The sequence below is a fragment of the Beta vulgaris genome, chromosome 8 (assembly GCF_026745355.1).
Source record: "Beta vulgaris subsp. vulgaris cultivar EL10 chromosome 8, EL10.2, whole genome shotgun sequence".
NCBI classification, from domain to species: Eukaryota; Viridiplantae; Streptophyta; class Magnoliopsida; order Caryophyllales; family Amaranthaceae; genus Beta; species Beta vulgaris.
Genome location: NC_079209.1, coordinates 1,866,154 through 1,893,185, shown reverse-complemented (window position 1 = coordinate 1,893,185; position 27,032 = coordinate 1,866,154). Strand labels below are relative to the sequence as shown.

The 27,032-nt window shown below is 35.2% G+C and overlaps 1 protein-coding gene and 1 pseudogene across 1 annotated transcript; both read right to left on the bottom strand.

Annotated features, from left to right (window-relative positions):
* Positions 1-143: 143 nt before the first annotated feature.
* Positions 144-5,600, bottom strand: LOC104900573 (phospholipase A1-IIgamma). The gene is made up of 3 exons (XM_010688019.4): positions 5,329-5,600; positions 4,319-4,758; positions 144-920 (listed from the first exon to the last, which is right to left on the bottom strand). Exons 1-3 carry the CDS (start codon positions 5,594-5,596, stop codon positions 312-314), a joined length of 1,317 nt encoding a protein of 438 aa, XP_010686321.2. The 5' UTR covers positions 5,597-5,600; the 3' UTR covers positions 144-311.
* A 6,755-nt stretch (positions 5,601-12,355) lies between these two features.
* LOC104900679 (phospholipase A1-II 1-like) lies at positions 12,356-25,661 on the bottom strand (annotated as a pseudogene).
* Between the last annotated feature and the right edge of the window lie 1,371 nt (positions 25,662-27,032).

Genomic DNA, 27,032 nt, shown 5'->3' with positions numbered 1-27,032 from the left:
GCACCGGGTTCATATTAGTTTTTTTATTGAAACTTATCTCAAAAAGCACTCACATAAAAGAGATAAATGCTTCACTTATTTCAAAAGTGAGAAAGTACCTGCATCATGATGGTTATATGAATGTTCCCTTATATTCAACAAAAAAAGGAAAATGTTACCTTATTAATGAAGTACCAATTAAAGACTTTTTGGGTTGCCTAATTTATATACAATAATTTTAAAAAAAGAAAGAACTTATTGGCCTCCTACGTTGTAATATATATATGGTGATGTACTATGTAGGAGGCTAACACGTTGAAATGGTATTACCATCATTCATCTTCCATTTCATGATCCATCAGCAGCCAAGAACCATCAGCCTGTTGAACCATACCTTTGTATTGAGCAACCCACCAACCCACAGGAACTAGATAATCATCCTTCAAAAAATCATAAAACTTGTTCAAAAGTGCGACATCTCGTTCCACTACCAACTTAAACCCTTCTACACTCCCTTGTGTTCCCGCCACTCCATGCATGTAAACCTCAAGATTATGTGAAACTGAAAGAAGACCTGGGTTCTTCAAGTACGCCGATTGCGTAGTGTCGATAGTTAACTCCTCGCCGACGTCCGAATAATCGATTAATGGATAGTTAGGGACGAAATCTTGAGCATTTCGAACACGTAAAACACTAAGGTCGTCATATTTTGATAGTGTTTTTTTGAAGTTTGCATCTCCAACGCGAGGGCTAGCAAATACAATGGCTGTTACTTTGCATGGTTTTGAATTTGGAGAGTTTTTTGGCTGATTAATTTTGTTTGCGACTATGTCAGCTGCATTCAGTGTTGCTAGGGCTGCGCCAAGACTGTGGCCTGTTATTGTTATACTGATCTCTTCGTTCTTGTATTGCTCCACTAGTTTCGTGAGCTCGGTGAGGACCTATAAATGTTTTTGTAGGAGGAAATATAACAAATTAGGTTCTATGATTTTATCGCAAAAAATAATAAATTACAGATTCTTCCGTCACAACATATTCATACAGCGGTAACACTAGGGTAGCACAACACAATATTATATGTATATGACGATATCATATCATCACCATAAGGCTGGTTTTCAAAGAAAATTCACCATACATTTATGTAGATATTGCTTTCAAAACTCCCAAGTAGTTAATCACGCCATTAGTTATCAAGTTTTAATAGGGGCAGATCTAGGGGGTGGCCTACCTGGGTCTCGGTCCACCCCATAATCCAAAATATCTATAACTAACCTATTTGAGATAGTAATGCAAATAAGTATGGTGGAGCAGGTGGTTAAAGTGCGTCCATACTAGGCATCAAGTCACGAATTCGATTCTAAGGATATTTGTTTTTGGTTTTTTCCAAAGAAATTAATAAATAAACTCGACCCACCCTATATAAAAATCCTAAATCCGTCACTGAGTCTTAATATCTTATAGTAGCACTTAAAAGTCAAACATATTGTACCATTCAAATTTTGATGTACGCAACAGACTTACACTAGGCCACTTTCCCATGTTCGCCATTATGTTCGTTAATAAGCACTATTAGCTAGGATCCAGGTCGTGTCTGGCATACTAGCTACTACCTTGTATTATTGCCGGCTGCTTAACTAAGTCAATTGTCATTAACTTATCATACATCAAGCTTTAAGAGTAAGATGCAGATCAAACAAATGCTTATTTTATCTACGGTATATCCTTAATTCAATTACATATCTAATAATACTATATATGCTTTGCATGTTCTCCTTCTTATTAAAAGATAATAATTTAGGAACAACTATGGAAAGGGTCTCTTAAAACTTCTCAAACGAACCTATATTTTTTTTCCGGTTAGGAGCGATATATTAAACTACTAGAATGCTATAGTGTTATTACAAATTACTAGAGATAGATAAGGGGTCATCAACCCCTGAATTACAGCATTGCCGCAAATGTTGAAAAGACGGATCTTCTAAGTTAATATGTAGTTCCTCCCAAGAAGATTTACACTCTCACAATTTGCACATCCCTAGCTTTTATGTCAATCTTCCTTTTTCTTATTGATCTAGCAAAATATCAAGCCAAATTTATTTGACTACTAATGTCTTTAAATTTGAGCAAGTAAAAAAAAGTTCATAATTAGAAAATTGATGTTAAGATGAATCTAACAACTTCTCATACAACTTTATTTTTCTTTATGTATAAATTACAAACGATATTAAAAAGAATATTTATGAATAGTGTAGGGTAAAAAGTGGTATATCAAAAAGATATTGATAGTGTTTTAGTTAGATATAGAATTATAGAAGGATAGGAGTATGTCTTAATAAGATGAAGACTTTCTAATAACAAATTTATTACCCATTTCAACTCTTGCTGGGGTTGAAACCCGTCAAAGTTGATTTTTCCAAAACCTAGAATAATTTCTGAATTGATCATCTTGCATTACGTCTTACAATTCTTTCCAATTTTAGGGGCACCATAACAGGTAAAAGTACTCTAAAGACCAAATCAAGTTATGAGCAAAAGAAAAGAGTATCTTAGCATATAAACCTTGCGTCTGTGCCTTAAATTACACTCAGCTATAGGTCCACCCATATCTACCTTTCATATTAACTTTCAGCTTGATCTCAAAAGGTTTAATGTTAGTTGTCAAATCTATATATTTATATCCAAAATCAAGGTAAAAACTTGTCATTTGTTCCACATGTACTTTTCCCTCCCAAGCAAATTACACAATTAAAACAATAAAAATGTGTAGAAAGATTAGAACCCACAACCTCTCATTTTGAAATACAAAGACACTAACCAACTAATTTAATATACAATCACACATTGATCTTGGGGGGAGGGGGAAGTATTTAAAGACAAGATAACATACATCCCATAATTAATGAGTTTATTAACTAGTAAACAAATAGATAACTCACATTTACATCTATCTCGTTATTTCTAAATGCAAATTCATATCTTATAACACAAACCAAATAATTTGAATAAAATACAATCTTTTTTGAAACCATGATGACTCCTTTAATCTCTTGCATCAAAACTGTTCTTTCTAAATGACAATCAATCGTCTATTTAGCTTTCATCATCATGTTTAATTAAAATTTGATTATATTTTCTAGATCAGTATCAAAAAATGGATACCATCTAAGCTATACATGCTTTTTAACTATAATTCTACAAGTGTGTGTCAAATTGACTTAACATTTTTTTTTTTTTGAAAGGCTTTAATTGGGCTTCAACAAAAAATAAATAAATAAAGGTTTCAGTTTGGTGATTGTCCAGTAAAATTAGGATTCATTTTTTTTAGTAATAGAAGATGGATAATTGATTCAAGTTGATATATTACACTACTGTAACTATCACAAAATGTGGTGTTTCCGAATTATTTTATAATGGTTTACAATCTAATCTCACGCATTAGTAAATAACGTTTGTTGCATTGCCCGACCCAACAATTAGTATATATATTAAAAGAAGACAAAATAAAATGATCTTCAACATCCAAAAAGCTACTATTTGACCAAATATTATTTTGCACATAGTAGTGTTTGACTTGATCAAAACTCAAACTTATTTTAATTTTTTTTGTTGAAAAATTATTGTACTTATTACTTTTTCCATCTTGCAAACATTTTTTACGATATTAATAACACATCTTTGACCAATACCAATATATAATTATTTATCAATAAGTTTTTTAAATAGTGGACATTTAGAGAATAGAGATATTGAATGAAATATAACTCAAATGAAATATAACTATAAGATCTCACCTCAAAGTTTTTTTTATATACAATTTTTGTAAAAAAAATATAATGAACATTGACTACTCAAAAAAAACATACGCTTAAAGTCTTGCAAGACAGATACCTTTTCTTTTTTTTTTTACTTGCAACGTTATGACTTCTACACTATTCATGTCCTTATTTTGACGGAAATTTTGTAAATAATATACAATATAAATTTTAGCATGTAATTGTTGTTAGATTTATCTCAATATATATATTATATTACAAGATTCTACATTTTTGTAATTTTCATAATATATAATTAAAGGTATTAATGATCAAAGTTGTATTTCGACAAACGTGAAAGTCAAAACATTGCAAATAAAAAAAGCGAAGGAATTCTCAATTACTATGCCATATGAAAATTAATAAGTATATGAATTAGATATAATTAGCTTATTGTCGTTTTTGACCTTCTTAATCCAAGTTACGTAAGCAACGCATGCATGGAAAAACATAGAAAAATTGGCGTAAGATGCACAAAACATAGAAAAATTGGCGTAAGATGCACGTAGGATGTAAGAATTAACCTGTTCTCTTGCACTAGTCTTCTCAAAGGGAGATGATAAGTTATCAGTAGTATAGATGGAGTGCCACCCTTGATGCACCTCAGGCTCAGGCTCAGGCTCACCATCATAACCTTCATGCGCAAGAATATCTGATGCTGAAACTTGCAAAAATTTTAAGTCATTTAACCACTCCATGAATTCTACACTCCCTCTCCATGCAACCACAATCTCTCTTCTTCCTAACAATTCCACAGCATCATCTTCTGCGACCGCAATGTACCCCATGAAATTTGTATCCTTGCTCGATTGCTCGATCGACGACAATGATTTGAAGATGAATGCATCAGGCACATCTATCGCTGAAGTTGCATAAAAGAACTTGGTGACGCGGTACTTGTAGGGATGACCTAGTTCAAGACCTAACTTCGTGAAGAAGTTATTCTTTGAAAATCGGCTAGACCCTGCATACGTATGTTCAAAGTAAGCTTCTTGTCTTTTATTATTGAAAAAGAAGAACAAAGACATGACAAAACTTTGCTTCTTTTTTTCCCCATAGGAACAATTCTGCGCTTTTGAGGTGCTTTGTGGCTCTCTTAATAAAGGAAAACACTTGACTTGGAGATTTCTAAAAGGTCGAGAGATCAGACTGATAGAGTATTAAACTATTTCTGGGACTCCAACCATCAACTTAATCTTTTGGTTGAGTTGGTCGTTTGACAGAGTTTCTTAAACAACAAAAACAAGTAACAAAGCCGGTTAAAATTACTCACTCCCTTCTCGATTAGATATTTCATCTGATAAAATATATGGTTAGAGACATAGTTTATGAATTTGACTATTTCTTGACATATATAAAACATTCTTAAATTAAATTAATAAACAAATTTATTGTCGATGTGTTTTTACAATATAACAGGTTTCTCGTTTTTTCTTATTATTAAATACGTGATTAAATATATAGAATAATAAATACCTGCTGTAAAATCAAATGAAATATATATTTTAAAATGGAGGGAGTATCAGATTAGGACCTGCATATTTCGAGTATTTATCTCGAATAAATGTATCATAGGCTGCCTGAGCCATCTCTCCATAGTGGATGATTAATTCTCGGAGGTCTTTGTCGAGTGGATCTAGTAGGCCTTCCCAATTGTTTTCACCCATTAAGAGCTCCCATCTATTAGCTACAAAACCATGATCGGAGCTCGAGTGGTGGCTAGTACTGCTAGGTCGCCATTTAGGTGGTGTAGGAACCTTGGAGAATTTTTTGCGAAAGAAACGTTTGACAAAGGGAAACATTGTCGATAAGGCTTAGGCTTTTTTCGAAAGGAGAAAAGCAAAGATGAAGCATTTTCTCTTATGTCTATATATAGATCACTAATGCTTTGTTGATAAACCAAATGTACTTTATTATTACATATTGTATACGGAATTGCCAACATTAACAAATTCTTTGTGTTAATTTCAACAAGCTGTCAGTATACTTAGCCTGAATATGTCAAAATATGTGATAAAGACTAAAGAATTTAAACTTATGATATAGAGTACTACTTAATATAAATATTTCAGGATGAGAGTACATTTTGTAAAATAAATTACTAGTTTAGACTTTAGACAAGCTAAGTTAAAGCTGTACGCATTATGTTATACAAAATTTCCGTCCTTTTCAAGAATTGGTTTACAAAGCTAGTATTGTAAGACATGGTATACGAATTGGTGTAGGACTAGTCACTTATTGATAAAATGCTTTCAAGGACTAATTGAGGAAAAAGAATTACTCAAACAAGTATGGAAAATTCACTTGCATTGATAGCATAGTTAGCTGTTCTTATAATTATATATGTGTAATTTATGAAATTACTAGTTTACTCTACAGATACTAATATCGTTGAGCAAAAGTGTAAATTTTTAGATTATATGAAAATGGGCCTGGGGTAACCCAATAAGGAGGAGGAGAGTTTAGCCCATTTACAAGCTAGGAGGTTCCATCCTAAAACTAATTGGTGATAAGAGGAGTAACTCCTCATCTTATAAAGTGGTTTATTCTCTCCTCTTTCTCCAATGTGGAACACTCACAAGTGGACTTTCAATGAGTTTCAACAAAAAGGAATTGCACAAAGAAAATCCTTTTGAAATTAAGTCTGCGGTCATGAAACCAATACCACCTATTTCTATGAGCTAACAAAAATCTGAAGTTCCGTCAAGATATGATATTTGGTTCTATATGAGGCCTCGGAGAATTTAGACTACAATGCAAATAATGATTTAGGGTCCGTTTAATTCAACTTATTTTGTCTTATCTTATATTATATAATCTTGTTTGGTTGTAGCATGGTGGTGTTGATATTTCAGAGAACTCTAGCCATATTGTGAAATCAACCATTGGTCTATTGGTCATTTCTCATGATAAAACATTTGGTTAGGTTATGATTTCATGAATAATCTCCAAAAATCCCAAAATAATTATGTCTTTAATCATTTGTTAAAAGATAACAAATAAAACATAATATAAATAAAAATAACAAAAGCTGATGTTGGATTGCATGGTGAAGAATAAAACAAAAGTAAATAGAAAATGATAAAGAATTCATAGTAAAGTAGCCAATAAGATCAAACATGAAGATCTTAGTTGGTTTCATAACCTGTGATGTTGTATTTGTAATTAGATTGTTGTTCTGTTTTCATTCTTTAGGAAAGGGGTCCTTCATAGTTCCTAAAACATTTGTTCCGTTTTCGAAGTATTGAGGATGTGCATTCATGTTGATAATAATGTAAATTGCCTTACTTTCCAAACAAATCAAAACCAATGTTAGTTGGATTGCTGGTGAAGAAATTAAAGGAGATGTGTTTCTTGACATAACTTAGGACTAGGTGAGTAATGTTTTAAGGCGCTATGTAGCCAAAAATGCTAACTAAATGTAATGTGGTAGAGTTAGGAAGACTTCGTGACCATTTGCAAAGTACATAATTTATGTGGATCTTGACCTTTTTGGCAACACGATTGGTGAGAAGCCATCAGATGTGCCCATATTAGGTATCGCCGTGAAGTGAGAAGCATCAATTGGTGAGGGCACTTTATGTGTAGAAGAAAGTGCACAAGACCTCAAGAAGGGTGACAAGGAGCTTTGATAAGAAAGACAACACTTATTATTTGTGTGGATTTCCTTTATAATTAGTGTTAATTACCATCTATGAAGCAAACAAGTGTTATCTAGTACTCTACAATATAATATGGTATATCTAGCTAAGTGATGGTGACTAGGTCGGTCAACCCAGCCCACCTACCTCAGCTCCGATTCCCACTAGGCTTGGCTCAACCACCAACCCAAAACAAACTTTGGCTTGACCCGCTTACTATCAATGCAAGCGGGTTATGGTCCAAAAAATCATCATTCACTCCGACAACGACTCAGTTGAAGCCACCCTGCATAATTTAGTTTTTTTCATTAACAAATAAAAACAAAACTAAATACATGTCTTACCCGCTCATCCCCTCCAATTGCATCACTACTACATAATAGTGGAATTTTTTATTTCTGAAAGTCGTATATGATTGAAGTTGTTCTATTTTATATCGTACTCTCAAATACTCCCTTTGTTTCTTTTTGTTCTTCTTGTTTTCTTTCTTTAGGTCGTTTTAAACGTTCCTCCTATTTTAAATCTTGTCTGTTTAGGTATTTTCTGTTTTTTATAATGCCCTCATTTAAGTTGCTATCTACTACATTTTTCCTACTTATTTTTCTAAAAGTGAACGTATATGGAATCTTTATTTTCTCAACTATCCAAATTAGTGCACTTTTTTCTCTCTTACTTTATCAAAAAAAATAAATGTACGCATAACATATTACATATAAACCAAGATTTATTCTTACACAAGATACTCCTTCGTATCTCCCAATCCTAAAAAGGAAAACCTAAAAGAAAAGGATGGAGTAACACTAGTTCTGCAATTTTGTCCTTGAAAAATGGGAGCGTGATTTTTCCTATCTGTTGAAGAAGATTTTTATGTAAAATATTGTGTGTAATTTTGATCTCATTTTGTAGTAAACCAAAAAGTCTTTGTTGAGATATGTCTTGAATTATCTAGCGCTAGGTGTAACTAAGCACGGGGGTTTAAACCTTCTAATGAACTTATGCGCCCATCTATTCTGTAATTTGTACTCTCTCATGAAAATAATAAAATCGTTTCTCCTTTACCTATGGACGTAGCTAACACATTATTAGTTAACCACGTTAAATCTATGTGTTGTTCTTCTCTAATTCTTTGTTCTTTTGTTGCATATGTCACAACAATCTTTCTTCATGATTATATGATCAAACATTTTATATGCTCTAACGTTTTACGATCCCCTCGATCGGGCTTGGTTTCATATTTCGTTATGATATTCCTTGTATGAGAAAAGCTATGTCTGAAATAAGTTGAAAAGTAATTGTATTACATATTACTCTCTTTAATCTTTTGTAGATGTAACATGTTTGTTGTGCATGTCTACGTAAGTTTTGATGATGATAAACAATATGGTTATAATATGAACGATTGTAACAAGGGCTCAAGAAAGTTCATCAAGCTTCGAAGTCGATGAAAGAATGAAGACTTTGAAGAAATGAATAATCAAGACTTTGCTACAAGTTTAGTTACTAAACGCAAATGTAATATATTAGAACTGTGATATGTTGTGTGTCAAAGATAGAAATGTGAAATTAGGATGATTATTATTTTCTTAGAGTTAAGAAAATAAATAAGGGAAATTTCCTCAGGTACCCCTGAGGTTTGGTGTAATTCCCAAATTACCCCCCACATTTGGGGAATTCCTCAGATACCCCTGAGGTTTGTGTTTGTGCTTAAAATACCTTTACTATGGATGGAAACCTAACGCCGTTAGGTTTTCCTCTCCTTCTCCACAATTTTCTTTTTCTCTCTCCATCCATCATCCTCCATTGATGAACATGGAAGCTTTCTCTCTCCTCCCACCCCACTCTAAAGCCCTAACCACCCAACCCCTCCACCTCCCTTTCCCCCCACCCCCTGCGTCGCGCTCAGTCGCAGCCCCTGCCTCGGCCGCCACTGGCCGGAGCTTCGCCGGCCACCAGCATCCTCGTACTCTCTCTCCTTCGTCGCACTCTTTCTCTATCTCTCCTCTCCTTCGTCGATTTGGACGGGTTGGGGTGGGGGGCTGCGGGAGAAGACCACGAGTGAGGCGAGAGAGAGTTGCGAGCTCCGGCGAACGGCAAGCGAGTAGCAGTGGTGGTCTCCGACGGTGTGGCGCGCGCAGGTCGCCTGTGGTGTTGTACGTATAGCAGCTCGACGAAGGAGAGGAGCGAGAGAGAGTGCGACAAAGGAGAGAGAGTACGAGGATGCTGGTGGCCGCGAACCTCTGGCGAGCGGCGGCCGATAGGCAGGGGCTGCGAGAAAATTGGGAAAATTTTGGAGGATGGTGGGGGATGGTGAGAGGAGAGAGAAAGCTTGGAGATTCATCCATGGAGGAGGGTGGGAGGAAGGAGAGAAACTGAAGAAAGAGAGAAAAAAAAGTTAACGGCGTTAGGGTTCCGTCAAGAGTAAGGGTATTTTAGACCCAAACACAAACCTCGGGGGTATCTGAGGAATTCCCCAAATGTGAGGGGTAATTTGGGAATTACGTCAAACCTCAGGGGTACCTGAGGAAATTTCCTAATAAATAATCATATTAATTTCATATATTTATATTAAAAGGAAATAACAATTCAAAATTAAAGATTATCAAAGAAAATTGTTTTAATAAAGTTTTGATAAAACCCGATTTATGAAAGGATTTTAGAAAAATCGAGTTTAAATAGTTTTTGTAAAAAATCGGATTTAAGAATACTATTTTAGAAAAGAAATTCGAAAAATAAAAAGGGTGAGGAAAGATAAAAAGAAAACTAATTTGTTTATCAAACTTTTAGATAAACATTGATTTGAGAAAAACTTATCTTCTTAGAATTAAAGATAAAGATGAAGAAGATAAAGTTTGTTTTCTAAAAGGAAAAGGTTTTATCCCTTATTTCGAGTAAAAGATAAACATATCTTTGAGAAGGATTTTCCATCAGTCCATAAGATATAAAAGAGACTATAACTCAGTTTCATAACTCATGTTTTCAGAGAAAAATAATCGGAGATTTCGAGAGTTGAAAACAGTTTCCTAAGGCACAGGGTATAGCACAGAGTTCTAGTCAGGTTGAGTAACTACTCAAAGTTTGCAATTGTCCTCTAATTTGCTTGAATAAGAACCACGCTTTTGAGGATCTTTTCTTTTTGTAATTTCATTATTATAGAGAGTTGCAACACTTAGAGTTAAGTGTTCGAAGCACTACTAAGATTAGTAGTGGGAAATCTTATTGTATCAAGAGTTTGATATTTTAGGATTCAATTAATAAAAGAGTTTATCTGTGTGGACGTAGATCTCAGAGATGAGATTGAACCACGTTATTTCTAGTGTTTGACATTTGATTTGATATTGAGTTGCGTTTTAGTTTTCGCAAAAATACAAATCGGAGAATTACGAGCAAATAACATTGTGTTAGCACAGTGCTATAACAGAGTTTTTGCGAAAAGCGATTAAATTTAGTCACTCAATTCAAAACCCCCCTCCCCCCTTCTTGAGTGTCACCTTGTACTCCAACAACGTTGACTTTGGGTACTAATCCCACCTCCTTTTGACCATTAATAATTATTTATATACAAGAAAAATCATAGTCATGTGGGATCTTGTTGGATTCGTCTTGATATACACTTTTCAAATATGTATTCTTATAATTTTTGCATTTATAAAATTAGAGATATTGTAGATCAACGTTGTGTCTTGACAAGTGTGAAAAGTCGAATGTTACATCTATTAAAAGTTTTTTTGTTTGATGACCATAATAACTAATGAAGAAGCTTAGAACTCCTCAATTATAGGATTAATTAGCCTTAATCATCTATCCTTAATAAGGAAAAAGGGTGAGTAAAAAGGAAAAAATAGGGGAAGCACTTCTTGGAAGAGCTATGGTTTTACCGCCATTACTTCATTGAAACATTACCTTGATTCCAGAATTTAAAAATCGTATGCTCCGTGTTAATACTTATTTATCTATTTAGCCAAAGATATGATACGTTTATTCATCATATCTTCAATTTTGCTAAGTAAAAATTATAAATGTTGATATTTTAAAATCTAATATAGAGACTAGATGAATCTAATAAGTATTTATATGCCTACATATATATCTTCCTCACATATAAAAATTACAAAATAGTAAACGTGGAATATATGTGGATTGTATCAAAGTCAATATGGTGCAATTAATACTACCTCTGTTTTTATTTAGTTGCAACGTTTTGACTTTCACGCTTGCCAATGTACAATTTCAAATCGTTTTATCTCTAATTGTATGTAAGTAAAAATTATAAAATTTGATATTATGAAAGCTTACATCGAAACGAATCAAACAAGACCCCACATGACTATATTTTGTTTAACATATAAATCAATAAATTTGGTCAAATAAGAGAACATGAATAGTGCAATTTGTCAAACGTTGCAACTAAAAAAGAACGGAGGTAGTATAATAGCAGAAGTAGTCAAACACTTTTAAGGGCACAAACATACTTATCTAAAATTTTTAAGAAGGTTACAAGGTAAGGATTCAATAAATACATGTAGTAATATTTATTGAGGCAGGTAGCAGGTTTGATAAATCTACAATGATACAACAACAAAGTACATAATAAATTTATGCGTCTATCTTCTCCTCAATTTGGAAATCAAGTAATAAACTGTTGAATTTTTAGAGGAGGAAAGAGAGAAACTTGGAGAGGATTAAAAAGACTACATTTTTATATATTTTCGTACATAAATAACTACACAAAACAACCTTTAAATAGGCATACAAAACACTACTAATAACATGTCCACTATGTAGCCCACTACTTGCTATCCCACTAACTAGACCATTATCTAGACCACTACTTGTTAACCCACTAATTAATTATTAGCAACTAATCCTAACTATTAGGAAAACTATTTGACTGATTTTGGAGCATAATCCAACATAAACTTCTCAATGATCATCATCATCCGTTTCATGATCCATCAACATCCAGGAACCATCAGACTGTTGAACCATGCCCTTGTATTGAAGAACCCACCAATCAACAGGTACATAATACTCATCCTTCAGAAAATCAAAGAACTTGTTCAAAAGCGCGATATCTCGTTTAACAACTAACTTAAACCCTTTTGCACATCCTTGGCTTCACGCCACTCCATGCATGTAAACCTCAAGGTTATGTGAAACTGAAGGAAGAGTAGGGTTCTTCAAATACACTGATTGCGCAACGTCGATAATAAGCTCCTCACCAACATCAGAATAGCCAAGTAATGGATAGTTTGGGACGAAATCATGAGAATTTCGAACACGCAAGATCCTTAGATCGTCACAATTTGACAATAATTTCTGAAAGTTTGCATCTCCAACACGAGGGCTAGCAAATAGTATGGCTGTTACCATGTATGGTTTGGCATTGGAAGAGCTTTTGGGTTGATTAATTTTGTTTGCAACTATGTCAGCTGCGTTCAATGTTGCAAGGGCTGCGCCAAGACTGTGGCCTGTCACTGTTATGCTAATCACTTCGTTCTTGTATTGATCCACTAGTTTTGTGAGCTCCGTTAGAACCTACAATGGAATTGTAAAGTGTGAATAAGACTAGCTTTAGGGTGTTCGTACTTCAGGGTGTTCTGACTATAATTGAAGGTTTTTGGTGCACATGTGTTATAATTCAGGGTGTTGAGTTCAATGCAGGAACTTAGGGGGCGTTTGGTTAGGGGTATTGTGGAAAGGGTAAGGGAATCAAGAGACTTGATTCTCTTACTTGTTGTTTGTTTGCTTAAATCAATGAAACCCATTACCCTCTCCTTACCCCCAAGTCCTCTACCTTCTTCCCTTCCCCCAGGTTTCACTTACCCTTTCTTTGACTTACTAATTGACCTCCTCTTTGCCACCCAACCACCCATTGACCCAACCATTCAACCACACCTGACCACCCAACCACCACCCCCTTCGCACCCTACCACCGCAACCTAACCCCTCCACCACAACACACCATACCACCGGCCACCGCAACCAACCGCCGAGCAACACCCCAACCATCCAACACCTAAAGACGCAGGGGAGGGGAGGGAGAACAACGCGGTGGTGTGGGGGAGGGGAAGGGGAGACCGCGACGGCGCAGGGGGGAGGGAGGGAGATAACGCTGACCCAGTGGAGGGGAGGGAGAGACCACGACGGGGAAGGGGAGGGAGGGGGAGAACGCGACAGTGCAGGGAGGGGAGGGAGAACAACGTGACGGCGCGGGGGAGGGGGGAAACGCGACGGTGCAGGGGATCGGAGGGGAGAACCGCCGTGGGAAGGGGAAGAGGCGGCGTTACTGGGGTAGGGAGAGGCGGCGTGGGTAATAGCGTGGGAGGAGTGGTGGTGCTAGGGTGGAAGAAGGGTAAGAGGAGGAAGCAACCAAACACCACTCTAAATCTAAGGGTTTTCTTTTCCTTTCCCCTTCTCCCCCTTTCTTGATTCCATTCCCTTTACCCCGTAGCAACCAAACGCCCCCTTATAGTTTTAATGTATATTTTCAAGTTAAAAAAAAAACTTAAATTGACTAAGTGCACACTAACTTAACTGTGCACCATGTTAGTTATTAATATTAACTTCATGTAGTGAGTTGTATAAAGATGTACTGAACTTATATACATTATAGTGGGTTTTATCAACGTAAAACATATAGTGAAGTACATGGAATATAGTGGAAGATTTAATTTTAATGTGTTAACGTGCAGGAAGACATTTATATAGTATATATATCGTACTGAAACGTGCTTTAACATATAGAAAGATGTAGTATATGTATGATAGAGTGAGTGTGTGAATGATATAGTGAGTTTTTGCATGATATAGTGAATGCGTGAATGATATAATGGAATGTGTTGGAACCTAAGGGAACACTCAAGAAGGGGGGGGGGGTTGAATTGAGTGTTGAAATCTAATCGATTTTCGCAAAAATCCTTTCACAGCTCAGTGCCAGGCTCTGAGCTGAACACTCGAAAATTACTAATTTGCGTTTTTGCGAATAATAAACTTAAAAGATATTAGATTTGACACAAGATATAACGTGGTTCAATCTCACCTCTGAGATCTACGTCCACAAGAAACAAAAACTCTTTTATTTCTTTGAATCCTAAAATATCAAACTCTTGATACAATAAGATTCCCCTCACTACTAACCCTAGTAATGACTCCCCAACACTTAACTCTAAGTGTTGACACTCTCTATAATGTAAAAGTTACAAGAAAGAACGATCCTCAAAGATGTGCTTCTTAGTCAAGCAAATAGAGGACAATTACAATTATGAAATAGTAACTTAAACCTAACCGCTCAGTGCTATGCTCAGTGCCAAGGAAATAGTTTTCAGCTTTTTAATTAGACTCGATTTATCTCTCTGAAAACGTGAGATTTAAAAGTGAATTCTGATTCCCTTTTATAAGACTTGTTTAGGACGAAAATCACTTAAAAATATCTTTATCTTTTAATCCTTGATTTAAGGGATAAAACTTTATCTTTTTCTATCTTTATCTTTTAAACTTAAAAAGATAAGTTTTCCACATTAGATTTTCTTTTCAACTCAAATTCTGTTTATATCTAAAAATTATTCTTCCAAATCCTTATTAGAAATCAGAAAACATGTTTTAATAAAACTCTGTTTTATAAAAATCTTTTTATTAAAAACACGGTTTTTATTTAAAACGATTTTTTATCATTTTTTCAAAAATTCGTTTTATATAAAAACTCGGTTTATAAAATCTTTTATCAAAACTTGTTTTTATAAAATCTTTTCAATATAAGTTTTTATCAAAATCTTTTATAAAACTTGTTTTTATTAAAATCTTTTATACACACAACTTTTTAGAAAATCTTTTTCTTTAAAAACTCGTTTTCCTAATCCCTTTTGATTTCTGATTTTGAAAACTTATTTCCTTTTTATATAGAAATATAATTTTAATATAATTATTTACTTTCTTAACTCAAAGAAGATAATAATTATATTAACTTTATATTTCTATATTGAGCACATTGCATATTACTAAGCATATTACATTTTAATCTAAAGTTACCATTCTAAGAAATTATAAACTTGAACTTCATTCTTGATTCTTCTTTTCTTCAAAGTCTTCGTTTATCAATTTCTTTCTTCATGCATCTGTTGCAACTGTTACATACTTTCATGCTATAACATATTATATTAATTTTCATCATCAAAACATAACATGTGCATAAAACATAACATGTACATGCACAACAAATTCCCCCTTTTTGATGATGACAAACTCATGAATATAATATTGTTACATAAACATTTCTTCCCCCTTAAAGTATGCATATTGACTTTTGTTCCCCCTCAAACAATGCATGGATTGAATATTTAGTATTTACCCTTTTTGAATCTATCCGTACATCAGATTAATAGCTTTCAATCATTCACTTGTCCCCACATGCTCATTTATATTTTATTCACATTATTTCAACCTAGGATATCATCAAGATTCTAGTCAATATTATATGCTTTCTTTTCCCCCTTTTGGCATTCTCAAAAAGCAGCAAAAAGACAAAAAAACACACATATAGTCAGAGATATCCAAAATAATCCAATAGCTCAACCGAGTGGGTTATGGATGCTGGTGCTACAACCAACACCAATTCACAATCAACAGAAAGTTCCAAAGAAGCATCCAAAAGTACCAAAATAGTTATAAAACAACAAGTTTACAAAAACTACAAAGCATGAGCATAAGTGTAAAGTAGGACTGGGTAAAACAGAAGGTTATCAAGGTTTGGACATAATCTGGCGATGACGTTGAGCAGCAAGAGTATCACTGGCTCGTTGTCTGGCCAATAGTTGCTGCATCTGGCGCTGCATGTCTCTCATATACTCCATCATCTTCAAACATCCTTCACATGCCTCCCTAGGTTGAAACCCTAAAAAGTCTTTCTTGAACAACTCACCCTTTAACACACACAAATCCATTAGACTCAGAATCCCATCATTCATTACATCACGACACGGTATACCCTTAGAATCCGGTGTCAACACATCAAAAGCATGAAAAATCTTGGTGAGCCATAGGCCATACGGATAATAAAGTGGAGTGATGGACAGATTTTTCATATGGCGAAACATCAGATGAGGAAGGCTAATAGGAGTGCCTTGAGTTAACAACCACATCAATACCTGATCCATAATGAGGCATTCTCCCCTATTTTCGATCCTAGGTAGAACATTTTTGGTGATGAAATTTCGTAACAATTTGTTTTTGGCAGAAAGCATTGTTGTGGGAAAGATCTGAGCATGGGGCAAAGGTTGATCAGAAATAGTGCGACTGATTGTCGCATTATCTACCCCAGAGACAAAAGGCCAATTTTGATGAGGCAAATCCGAAAAACCAGCAGCAGGAATGCCAAGAATTTCGGCTAGATTATCCACAGATAAAGTGATAGAAATTTCGTTGACTGTGGTGGACAAAAGCAGATCGTCGAAGATGGAAAGATGTTTATAAAATTGACAAACTTCATCCTCATACACAGCATCATTGAAAGCAACTAAAGAAACCCACTCCTGAGATTGAAGTGATTCCAAGAAAAATTTAAAAGCAGAATTTTCTAACCACTTTTTAGGGAAGATCCGACCAGATAATACCCGTGGTGTTTTGTCAGACGCCGAAACCCGTGGTTTAGTAGAGGAGGAAGGAATGTCGGTTGGCGCAGCAGGTGGACCGTGCCGTTTTCGAGGCGGCGGTGTAGCAGAGGTAGTGGCAGCGGAAGGGGTTGAAGTTTTTCGAGTGGATCTGCGAGGGCGTGGTTGTGGTACAGAATTTTCCGAAACCGGGTTGTTTTGTGGCGGTTTTGTGGGAGGTCGTTTTGAGGCGAGGGTTTTGAATCGACGTTTGGTGTAAGTGGGTGGTTTTGGTGGAGACGGTGGGGGTGTCGGCTGTGGAGGCGGTGGAGGAGATGACGGAGGAGGGGAGGGTTGTGGTGGAGGTGACGGCGGGGCGAAAGGGCGAGGTGGAGAGGGCGGTGGGGTTGGTGTCGGAGAAGGAGTGAGTGGGTCGACGGTTTTCGTGAGAAATCGCCGGCGAGCCACTGTCTTTCGTCCCATGGTGAAGGTTTGAGTGTGGGGAAGAAGATGAAAGGTGTTTTAGGGTTAGAGAGAGAGTGAAGGGAACCGGGTAGTTAGGGGGTTTTGGATATTTGGTGAAGGTTTTGAATATTTTTGAAATGAGGTAGGAGAGTGGTTTTCGGTTATGGGTTTTTTTGTTGGAGTCCACTTTTCTTTTACAACACATGCCTTGCATAATTTTTAGAAAAAGTTTTAGAAAACAATTTTGAAATTCTTTTAGTTTTGTCAAAGCAACATCAATGGAAATTTTCAACAATGGTGATACTTTTGTTGGAATTTGTATGGAATTTTTCTGAAGCAACTTAGGTGTCAGTTATCAGGACAGCATCAATAGCCTTTTCAGGAGTCTTGAATTAAATCAAACATCTGACTTAGTGTAGGTATAATCTTTTGAACTCTTAAGTTGGCAAAGGGATCAAATAAACACATAAATCAACTAGGCACTAGAAATCAATCCCAAGGCTAATCTAAGCTTTTCAAATCTTTCACGAGCAAGTGGTTTAGTGAAAATATCAGCTATTTGGTCTTCAGTACAAATAAATTCAAGGGCTATGTTACCTTTTTCTACATGATCACGTAAAAAATGATATCTTATTTCTATATGCTTTGTACGTGAATGCTGAACAGGATTTTTAGAGATGTTTATGGCACTTGTATTATCACACATAATGGGTACATTATCAATCAACACACCAAAATCTCTAAGTTGTTGTCTTACCCATAATACCTGTGCACAACAAGATGCGGCTGCAACATATTCAGCTTCTGCAGTGGAAAGAGCCACGGAATTTCGCTTTTTGGATGCCCATGAGATTAAGCAAGGACCTAAGAAGTGTTGAGGTTTTTTCTATCTACTAAAAATTCTGCATAATCTGCGTCAGAAAAACCAATCAAGTTTGCCTCCTTTAGGATACCATAGATTTTTTCTCTTAGTATCTAAGGATTCGTTTGACAGCTTTGAAGTGAGACTCCTTTGGACATGATTGAAATCTGGCGCAGAGACATACACTGTGAAGAATATCTGGTCGACTGGAAGTTAAATAAAGAAGAGAACCTATCATACCTCGGTAGATTGTTTCATCTACTTTCTTACCATTTTCGTCCAGATCTAGTTTAAGTGCAGTAGGTACTGGTGTAGGATAAGTCTTTGAATCTTCCATACCATACTTCTTCAATAGTTCCTTCACATATTTCTGTTGATGTATCATGATGCCATTATCCAGTTGCTTGATTTGTAAACCTAGGAAGAAACTTAATTCTCCCATCATAGACATTTCAAATTCACTCTTCATTAGTTCAGCAAAATAATGACATAATAATTCTGTAGTTGCTCCAAAAATAATATCATCAACATAAATTTGAACAACTAGCAATTCTTTCCCCTTACTTTTCAGAAACAATGTCCTATCTACTGAACCTCTTTTAAAGCCATTTTCCATTAAAAAGATAGATAGGCGTTCATACCAAGCTCTAGGAGCTTGCTTTAAACCATAAAGTGCCTTATCTAGTTTATAAACATGTTTAGGAAAATTTTGATCAATAAAGCCAGGAGGTTGTTCAACATACACTGTTTCTTTTAAGTACCCGTTTAAGAATGCAGTTTTGACATCCATTTGAAAAAGTTTAATATTTTTAAAAGCTGCAAAGGATATCAAAATTCGAATAGCTTCTAAACGGGCTACAGGGGCAAAGGTCTCATCATAATCAATTCCCTCTTGTTGGTTAAAGCCTTGGCACACTAGTCTGGCTTTATTTCGAACAATCATCCCACTATCATCCAGTTTGTTTCTAAAAACCCATTTTGTTCCAATTACTGATTGATGAGTGGGACGAGGTTCTAGATGCCAAACTTCGTTCTTTTAATTGATTTAACTCATCCTGCATAGCCAAAATCCAATCAGGGTCAGTCAATGCAATTTTATAATTAGATGGTTCAATTTCAGATATAAAAGCATTGAAAGCACAAAAGTTATGAAGAGATGAACGAGTTTGGACTCCCTTTGATATGTCTGTGAGTATTAGGTCAGTAGGATGTGATCCTTGGTGTTTCCACTTCTTCGGAGTGAAAATTTCGTTCTGTGGCTCAGTGCCATGCTCTGAGCTTCACTGTTGTTTTCGCTTTCTTCAGCTTCTGTTGGTTCTGCCGACACTTCTTCTTCGACAGTTTCAGTTATCTCTTCTGCATCTTTTTCATTCTCGTCGCAGTTGTTGATTTGTTCTTCAGACTGTGCCATGCTCTGAGCCTCAGAACTTGTTTCAGGTTGATTCTCATCATGCTGTTTGTCTCGTGACTCTCTAATCAGTCCAATAGAGAAGTCTTCGTCATCATCTACCTGCACATCTTGTAAGCTTTTATCAGATTCATCAAATATGACATGGACACTTTCCTCCATACGCATTGTTCTTTTGTTGTATACTTTATATGCTTTGCTATGAGGAGAGTAACCAATGAACACTGCTTCATCACTTCTTGGATCAAACTTACCCAAATTATCCTTGCCATTGTTGTGAACATAACAAGTACATCCAAAACATCTTAAGTGAGAGATATTTGGTTTCCTACCTTTGATGAGTTCATATGGAGTTTTATTCAAGATGGATCGTACTTTAGTTCTGTTATATATATAGCATGCAGTACTTACTGCCTCGGCCCAAAACTTCTAGGTAAGCCACTTTGTAGAAGCATGGTTCGAGACATGTCTTCTAAAGTACGATTCATCCTTTCTACAACTCCATTCTGTTGTGGTGTTCTTGGTGCAGAGAAATTATGATCAATTCCATTGTCATTGCAGAATTTTTCGAAATCTGTATTTTCAAACTCAGTGCCATGATCAGTACGGACAGACAGCAATTTACAATTTGTTTGATTTTGAACTTTTCGAATATGAACAAGAAAAACATCAAATGTTTCATCTTTCCCACCAATGAATAATGTCCAAACAAATCTAGAGAAATCATCAACAAGTACCAACACATATTTGCTACCACCTCTACTCCTTACACGCATTGGGCCACAAAGATCCATGTGAATTAGTTCCAAGGGTTTAGAGGTGCTAACAAATGTCTTTGACTTAAAAGATGATCGAACATGTTTGCATCTAGCACATGCATTACAAATTGTTTCCCAATCAAAGTTTATGGATGGTAAACCATCTACTAAATCCATTTTTCTCAATTTGTTAAGCAGTCTAGAGCTAACATGTCCAAGTCTTTTATGCCAAAGTAGTGGATTATCTTGTAGGGCACTCATGCATGAAATTTTCTCATTAGGTAAGGTATCTAGACAGATTATATAGACATTGTTTAATCTTTTACCTTCCAAAATTACTTCCCTAGTTTTCATATTCAAGATTTGGCACAAATTTGCCTGAAATTCAACAACATTACCTTTATCACACAGTTGTGATATACTTAACAAGTTGTGTTTCAGTCCATTTACCAACATAACATTCTCGATGGAGTGTGTTAGAGACTTGCCGACATTGCCTATTCCAATGATCTCTCCCTTTTTGTTGTCGCCAAATGTAACACACCCTCCATTGTGGGCTACTAGTGAGAGGAATTGTGTTTTGTCACCAGTCATATGTCTTGAGCAACCACTGTCGAGATACCATAGGTTGCTTCCTCTCACGTTTACCTGCACAAGAATCACTTGTTAGTTTTGGAACCCATACTTGTTTGGGTCCCTTTTTCTTACGTTGAGCATCTAGAATGTCTTTTCTAACCCAGATTTGAGTGACATGTTTAATGTTCTTTGCAATTCGATTTTTCTTTTTGTTACAGTCCTCAATTAGGTGTCCATTATTTCCACAAAAATTGCAAATAAGATATTCAGGAAGGCCAACATATTTTCTTTTTCGAAAGTCTCTTTCGAAGGGTCTGGCACTGAGCCTGGCACTGAGTCGCTGGTCAGAATATCCTAATCCTGTTTTGTTCGTTTTGTTTGTTGTGCAAGTTAGGTAATTTAGAGCATTCTTCCCATTGGTCCATTTTTCGTGCATCTTTCGAGCAATAGAAAGTTGTGATTTAAATATTCAACTGAGGTGTTCAAATCACTACTTCTTTTTCGGGAAATCTCTAAGTCCTTTTTAACCTTATCCAGTTCTTCTTTTATTTTCTCATCACTAGGTAGCGTAAGTGGGACAATTTCAGATTGTTGTCTTGATTTTTAAGTTCATTCAACTCGTGATTTAAATTTTCAATTTGTTCCTCAAGACTAGACTTTTCAGCTTGGAACTCAGTGACTGGCACTGAGTTGTTTACGAGATTATCAACTAGAGTCTTTCTTGTTTTAGTGTGTTTATCTCTAAGTCTTTCTCGTCAATCCTTTTTATTAGAGTTTTGTTTTCTTTCAGCAATTCCTTATATTCTGTTTCTAATCCAATTTTTAGCCTGGTCAAATTTTTTATTTCCTTTTTCATGTTATCAAAATTATCATTCATGTTTTGACAATCATCAATTACGTTTTCAAGCAATATGACAAGCTTACTTTTGGAAAGAAGATGAATTGAAGGTTTTAAAGAAGTTAGACTTACCTCACTGTCTTCTTCCTCTTCAAGAGGGTTCGAACTTTTAGCCATCAAGCATAGATGTGAGTCGTCATGGCTCAGTGCCGTCTTCAGAGTGGTCTGTACAGCATTCAGACATAATTTTGCTTCGTGGCTCTGAGCGTGGCACTGATCTTCGTCAGAATCCGAGTCTCCCCAGACTGCTGCGATCATGGCTTTCTTGTACTCCTTCTTAGACTGCTCTCGTTTTTCTCTAGGCTTTTCTTCATCCCACAAGGGCATTCTTTAATCCTGTGATCATACTCACCACACTTGAAACAACCAGAGTTAGTAGCACTTTTCTTAGGGTTAAAAGTAGTGCCTTTACCTTTGGAGTTTCCACCTCTCCTGAAGTTGTTATTCCTATTCTTTTTCAGAAAGTTTTGAAATTTCCTAGTTAGAAAAGCTAGTTCTTCATCACTATCACTATCATCCGTTTCTACTTCAGTTTTTAAGGCCAACCCTTATTCTTTGGTTCACTTGATTTAGAGTCTAAAACAAGTTCGTGAGTCATTAAGGAACCAATGAGTTGTTCTAGTGAGAGTTTTGATAAATCCTTAGCCTCTTGAATAGCAGTTATTTTAGGAAGCCATTTATTAGTCAAACTTCTTAACACTTTTCTAACTAAATCTTCAGAAGAATAGATTTTTCCTAAAGATCTTAGTTCATTAGTTATTAGTGTAAATCTGGTAAACATATCTTTAATAGATTCGTCCTTATTCATTGTGAACAGTTCATATTGTTGGACTAGTAAATCTATCCTAGACTGTTTTACCTCGTTTGTACCTTCATGTGCCAATTCCAGTGTGTCCCAGATTTCCTTTGCTGTAGTACATGCTGAGATCCTTGAATATTCATCAGGTCCAATTCCAGATTGGAGAATACTCATAGCTTTGTAATTCTTTTCGGCTTTTCCATAGTCAACAGAATTGTACTGATCTTCCTCCTTATCGATCAGCTTTCCTTCAGCATCTTTGACTTGAATAGGTAGAGGCCCAGTCTTTATGATTCTCCAGCATTCAAAATCAGAACCTTGAATGTAGATCCTCATCCTAGTCTTCCACCATCCATAGTCCTTCCCGTTGAAAACTGGACACTTGGAATACCTGTCACGATAAGTCTCTTGTGTGTTCATGGTTTCTATTCTCTAGATGTAGTCTTACGAGAATAGCCTGCTCTGATACCACTTGTTGGAACCTAAGGGAACACTCAAGAAGGGGGGGGGTTGAATTGAGTGGGTGAAATCTAATCGATTTTCGCAAAAATCCTTTCACAGCTCAGTGCCAGGCTCTGAGCTGAACACTCGAAAATTACTAATTTGCGTTTTTGCGAATAATAAACTTAAAAGATATTAGATTTGACACAAGATATAACGTGGTTCAATCTCACCTCTGAGATCTACGTCCACAAGAAAAAAAAACTCTTTTATTTCTTTGAATCCTAAAATATCAAACTCTTGATACAATAAGATTCCCCTCACTACTAACCCTAGTAATGACTCCCAACACTTAACTCTAAGTGTTGACACTCTCTATAATGTAAAAGTTACAAGAAAAAACGATCCTCAAAGATGTGCTTCTTAGTCAAGCAAATAGAGGACAATTACAATTATGAAATAGTAACTTAAACCTAACCGCTCAGTGCTATGCTCAGTGCCAAGGAAATAGTTTTCAGCTTTTTAATTAGACTCGATTTATCTCTCTGAAAATGTGAGATTTAAAAGTGAATTCTGATTCCCTTTTATAAGACTTGTTTAGGACGAAAATCACTTAAAAATATCATTATCTTTTAATCCTTGATTTAAGGGATAAAACTTTATCTTTTTCTATCTTTATCTTTTAAACTTAAAAAGATAAGTTTTCCACATTAGATTTTCTTTTCAACTCAAATTCTGTTTATATCTAAAAATTATTCTTCCAAATCCTTTTTAGAAATCAGAAAACATGTTTTAATAAAACTCTGTTTTATAAAAATCTTTTTATTAAAAACACGGTTTTTATTTAAAACGATTTTTTATCAAAATCTTTTTCAAAAATTCGTTTTATATAAAAACTCGGTTTATAAAATCTTTTATCAAAACTTGTTTTTATCAAAATCTTTTCAATATAAGTTTTTATCAAAATCTTTTATAAGACTTGTTTTTATTAAAATCTTTTATACACGCAACTTTTTAGAAAATCTTTTTCTTTAAAAACTCGTTTTCCTAATCCCTTTTGATTTCTGATTTTGAAAACTTATTTCCTTTTTATATAGAAATATAATTTTAATATAATTATTTACTTTCTTAACTCAAAGAAGATAATAATTATATTAACTTTATATTTCTATATTGAGCACATTGCATATTACTAAGCATATTACATTTTAATCTAAAGTTACCATTCTAAGAAATTATAAACTTGAACTTCATTCTTGATTCTTCTTTTCTTCAAAGTCTTCGTTTATCAATTTCTTTCTTCATGCATCTGTTGCAACTGTTACATACTTTCATGCTATAACATATTATATTAATTTTCATCATCAAAACATATCATGTGCATAAAACATAACATGTACATGCACAACAGAATGTTTAGAAACGATGTATTTTCTACATGACATAATATGTTTATGAATGATATAGTGGGCTTTTTCATGATATAGTGGTCTGGATTTTTGGATGATATACTAGATTGTTTAGAAATAATGTAGTTTTTGCATGATATATATATAGTATGTTCTGAATGATAGAGTGAAATTTCTGCATGATATAGTGGATAAGTGGGTTTCTACATGATGATATAGATATATAGTAGATTGTGTATAAATGATATGTGATTTTGACCTGGTGCATACTAATGTTAACGTCATATTGCTAAGTGAATAGAACTTGGAAAAATAAGAAAGTACGAATGAACTAACCTGGTGTCTTGCACTAGTCTTCTGAAAGGATGATGGCAAGTTATCAGTAGTATAGACGGAGTGCCACCCTTGATGAACTTCAGGCTCACTACCATGATCACCTTCATGTGCAAGAATTTCTGACGCCGAAACTTGCATAAATTGTAAATCATTTAACCACTCTAAGAATTGCACAGTCCCTCTCCATGCAACAACAATCTCCCTTCTACCCAACAACTCAACTGACTCATCGTCTGCAACCGCGACGAAGCCCATAAAATTAGAATCCTCGCTCCATGGCTCAATAGACAATGACTTGAATATATAGGCATCAGGCATTTCTAACCCTGAAGTTGCATAAATAAACTTGGTTACGCGATACTTGTAGGGATGGCCTAATTCAAGACCTAACTTTGCGAAGAAGTTATTCTTGTTAAATCGACTAGCACCTGCATGCTTGGAGTATTTTTCTCGGATGAAAGTGTCATAGGTAGCCTGAGCCATTTCTCCATAGTGAATGATATTTCTTCGAATTTCGGTATCGAGTGGATCGAGTTGGCCTTCCCAATGGTTTCTTCCCATTAACAGCTCCCATTTATCGGCGATGTAACCGTCATCGGAGCTTCGGTGGTGTGTGTTATGTGGTGGTCGCTTAGGTGGTGTAGGGGCCTTGGAGAAGTTTTGGCCAAAGAATTGTTTCAAGAAGGAAAACATGGTTGATAAGGCTTAGCTTAAGCTTGTTTTTCTTCTATGAGAATATCAAATATGAGCTGTGCTATAATACAATGCTATATCATCTTTATATATAGATCGCTTGTGCTTTATTGATGAATCATGTAGTGTAAATATTACATATGGTATACGGCATTGCCAGCTTTATCATATTCTTTATATTAATGTAACAACCTATCAATATATATAGTACTCCATTTGTCCCATAATGTAATGTTTGTTTATCTTTCTTGAGGTCAAACTTTAAAATCTTTGACCAAATACAGTCCTCACCCGAACAATATGGAGACCCTACGCTACTATTAAAAAATAGAGTCCTATATTAAAAAAAACAAAGAGACCACCAAAATATGCAAGTAAATTAAACTAAATAACAAACATGTATTAATCTAAACTTTTTCTTCAAAATCTTTTGATACATTTCAAGAAGAGTTGAACTCAAAAAACCTGGAGACATTTTGACTATATTAAGGTGCGTTTTGGAGATCTCTAAAACGTGCAAAAAGGAAACAAATGCTATAATATGGGATGGAGGGAGGGAGTACTTCTCAAACTTTTAAGATGAAAACATACTTATAGAAAGGAAAAGGGAGATGGGGAATATATGTATGTGTCAAAGGACCAACTCAACCAAAAGCTTAAGCTGATGGTTGAGGCCCCAAGAATAGATTTATACTCTATCACGCCCCCTCATGCAAGAGCCCTTTGGGCTTGAAGTGTGGATGCAGCACATGTCTCCCTCATACCTGGCGCTAAATATTCCACTGAGAAATCAGGGGTGGATGAGATTCGAACCCGTGACCTTTTTATCACGTTGGTTCTAATACCATGTCAAAGGACCAACTCAACCAAAAGTTTAAGCTGATGGTTGAGGCCCTAAGAATAAATTTATACTCTATCAGTATGCAAGGTAGGAATTGTCATCGAGTTGCATGCATACACCTCAGTTTGACCCATTGCCAATTTGCCACATGCACCCTTCCAAGTCGTCAATATTCCTTTAATTACTCTACCATTAATGTGGTACTTTTTCCTTAGTGATTAATTAGTATGTGTTTCTTAATTTTAGTTATGTATAAAGTGGTCCATGGCTACAAAAACCATCATCAACTAATTCTATAACTAGTGGGGCAAATGTTATCAGTTGCTTCGAGTAGAATACTTTTTTCGCATTTCTTTTTCATTACACGAGTTAATTAATACTTATTATATTAACTGTTAGGTCTTAAGACACTAGGGGGTGAAACTGTAAAATAAAGTAAGCTCCAACTGTTACGGAACTATCCATTTATAGCTCCAATTATATTATAATCAATTAATTTGCATTGCAACACATAAGATGGATCGTATTTG

What these genes read in the sequence shown, in the direction of transcription:
- LOC104900573 (XM_010688019.4), bottom strand. Translation starts at nt 5,596, where the DNA reads ATGTTTCCCTTTGTCAAACGTTTCTTTCGCAAAAAATTCTCCAAGGTT. An exon ending in TAAATACTCGAAATATGCAG is followed by an intron (nt 4,759 to 5,328) that starts GTCCTAATCTGA and finishes ATACGTATGCAG; the next exon opens with GGTCTAGCCGATTTTCAAAG. An exon ending in AGACTAGTGCAAGAGAACAG is followed by an intron (nt 921 to 4,318) that starts GTTAATTCTTAC and finishes AAACATTTATAG; the next exon opens with GTCCTCACCGAGCTCACGAA.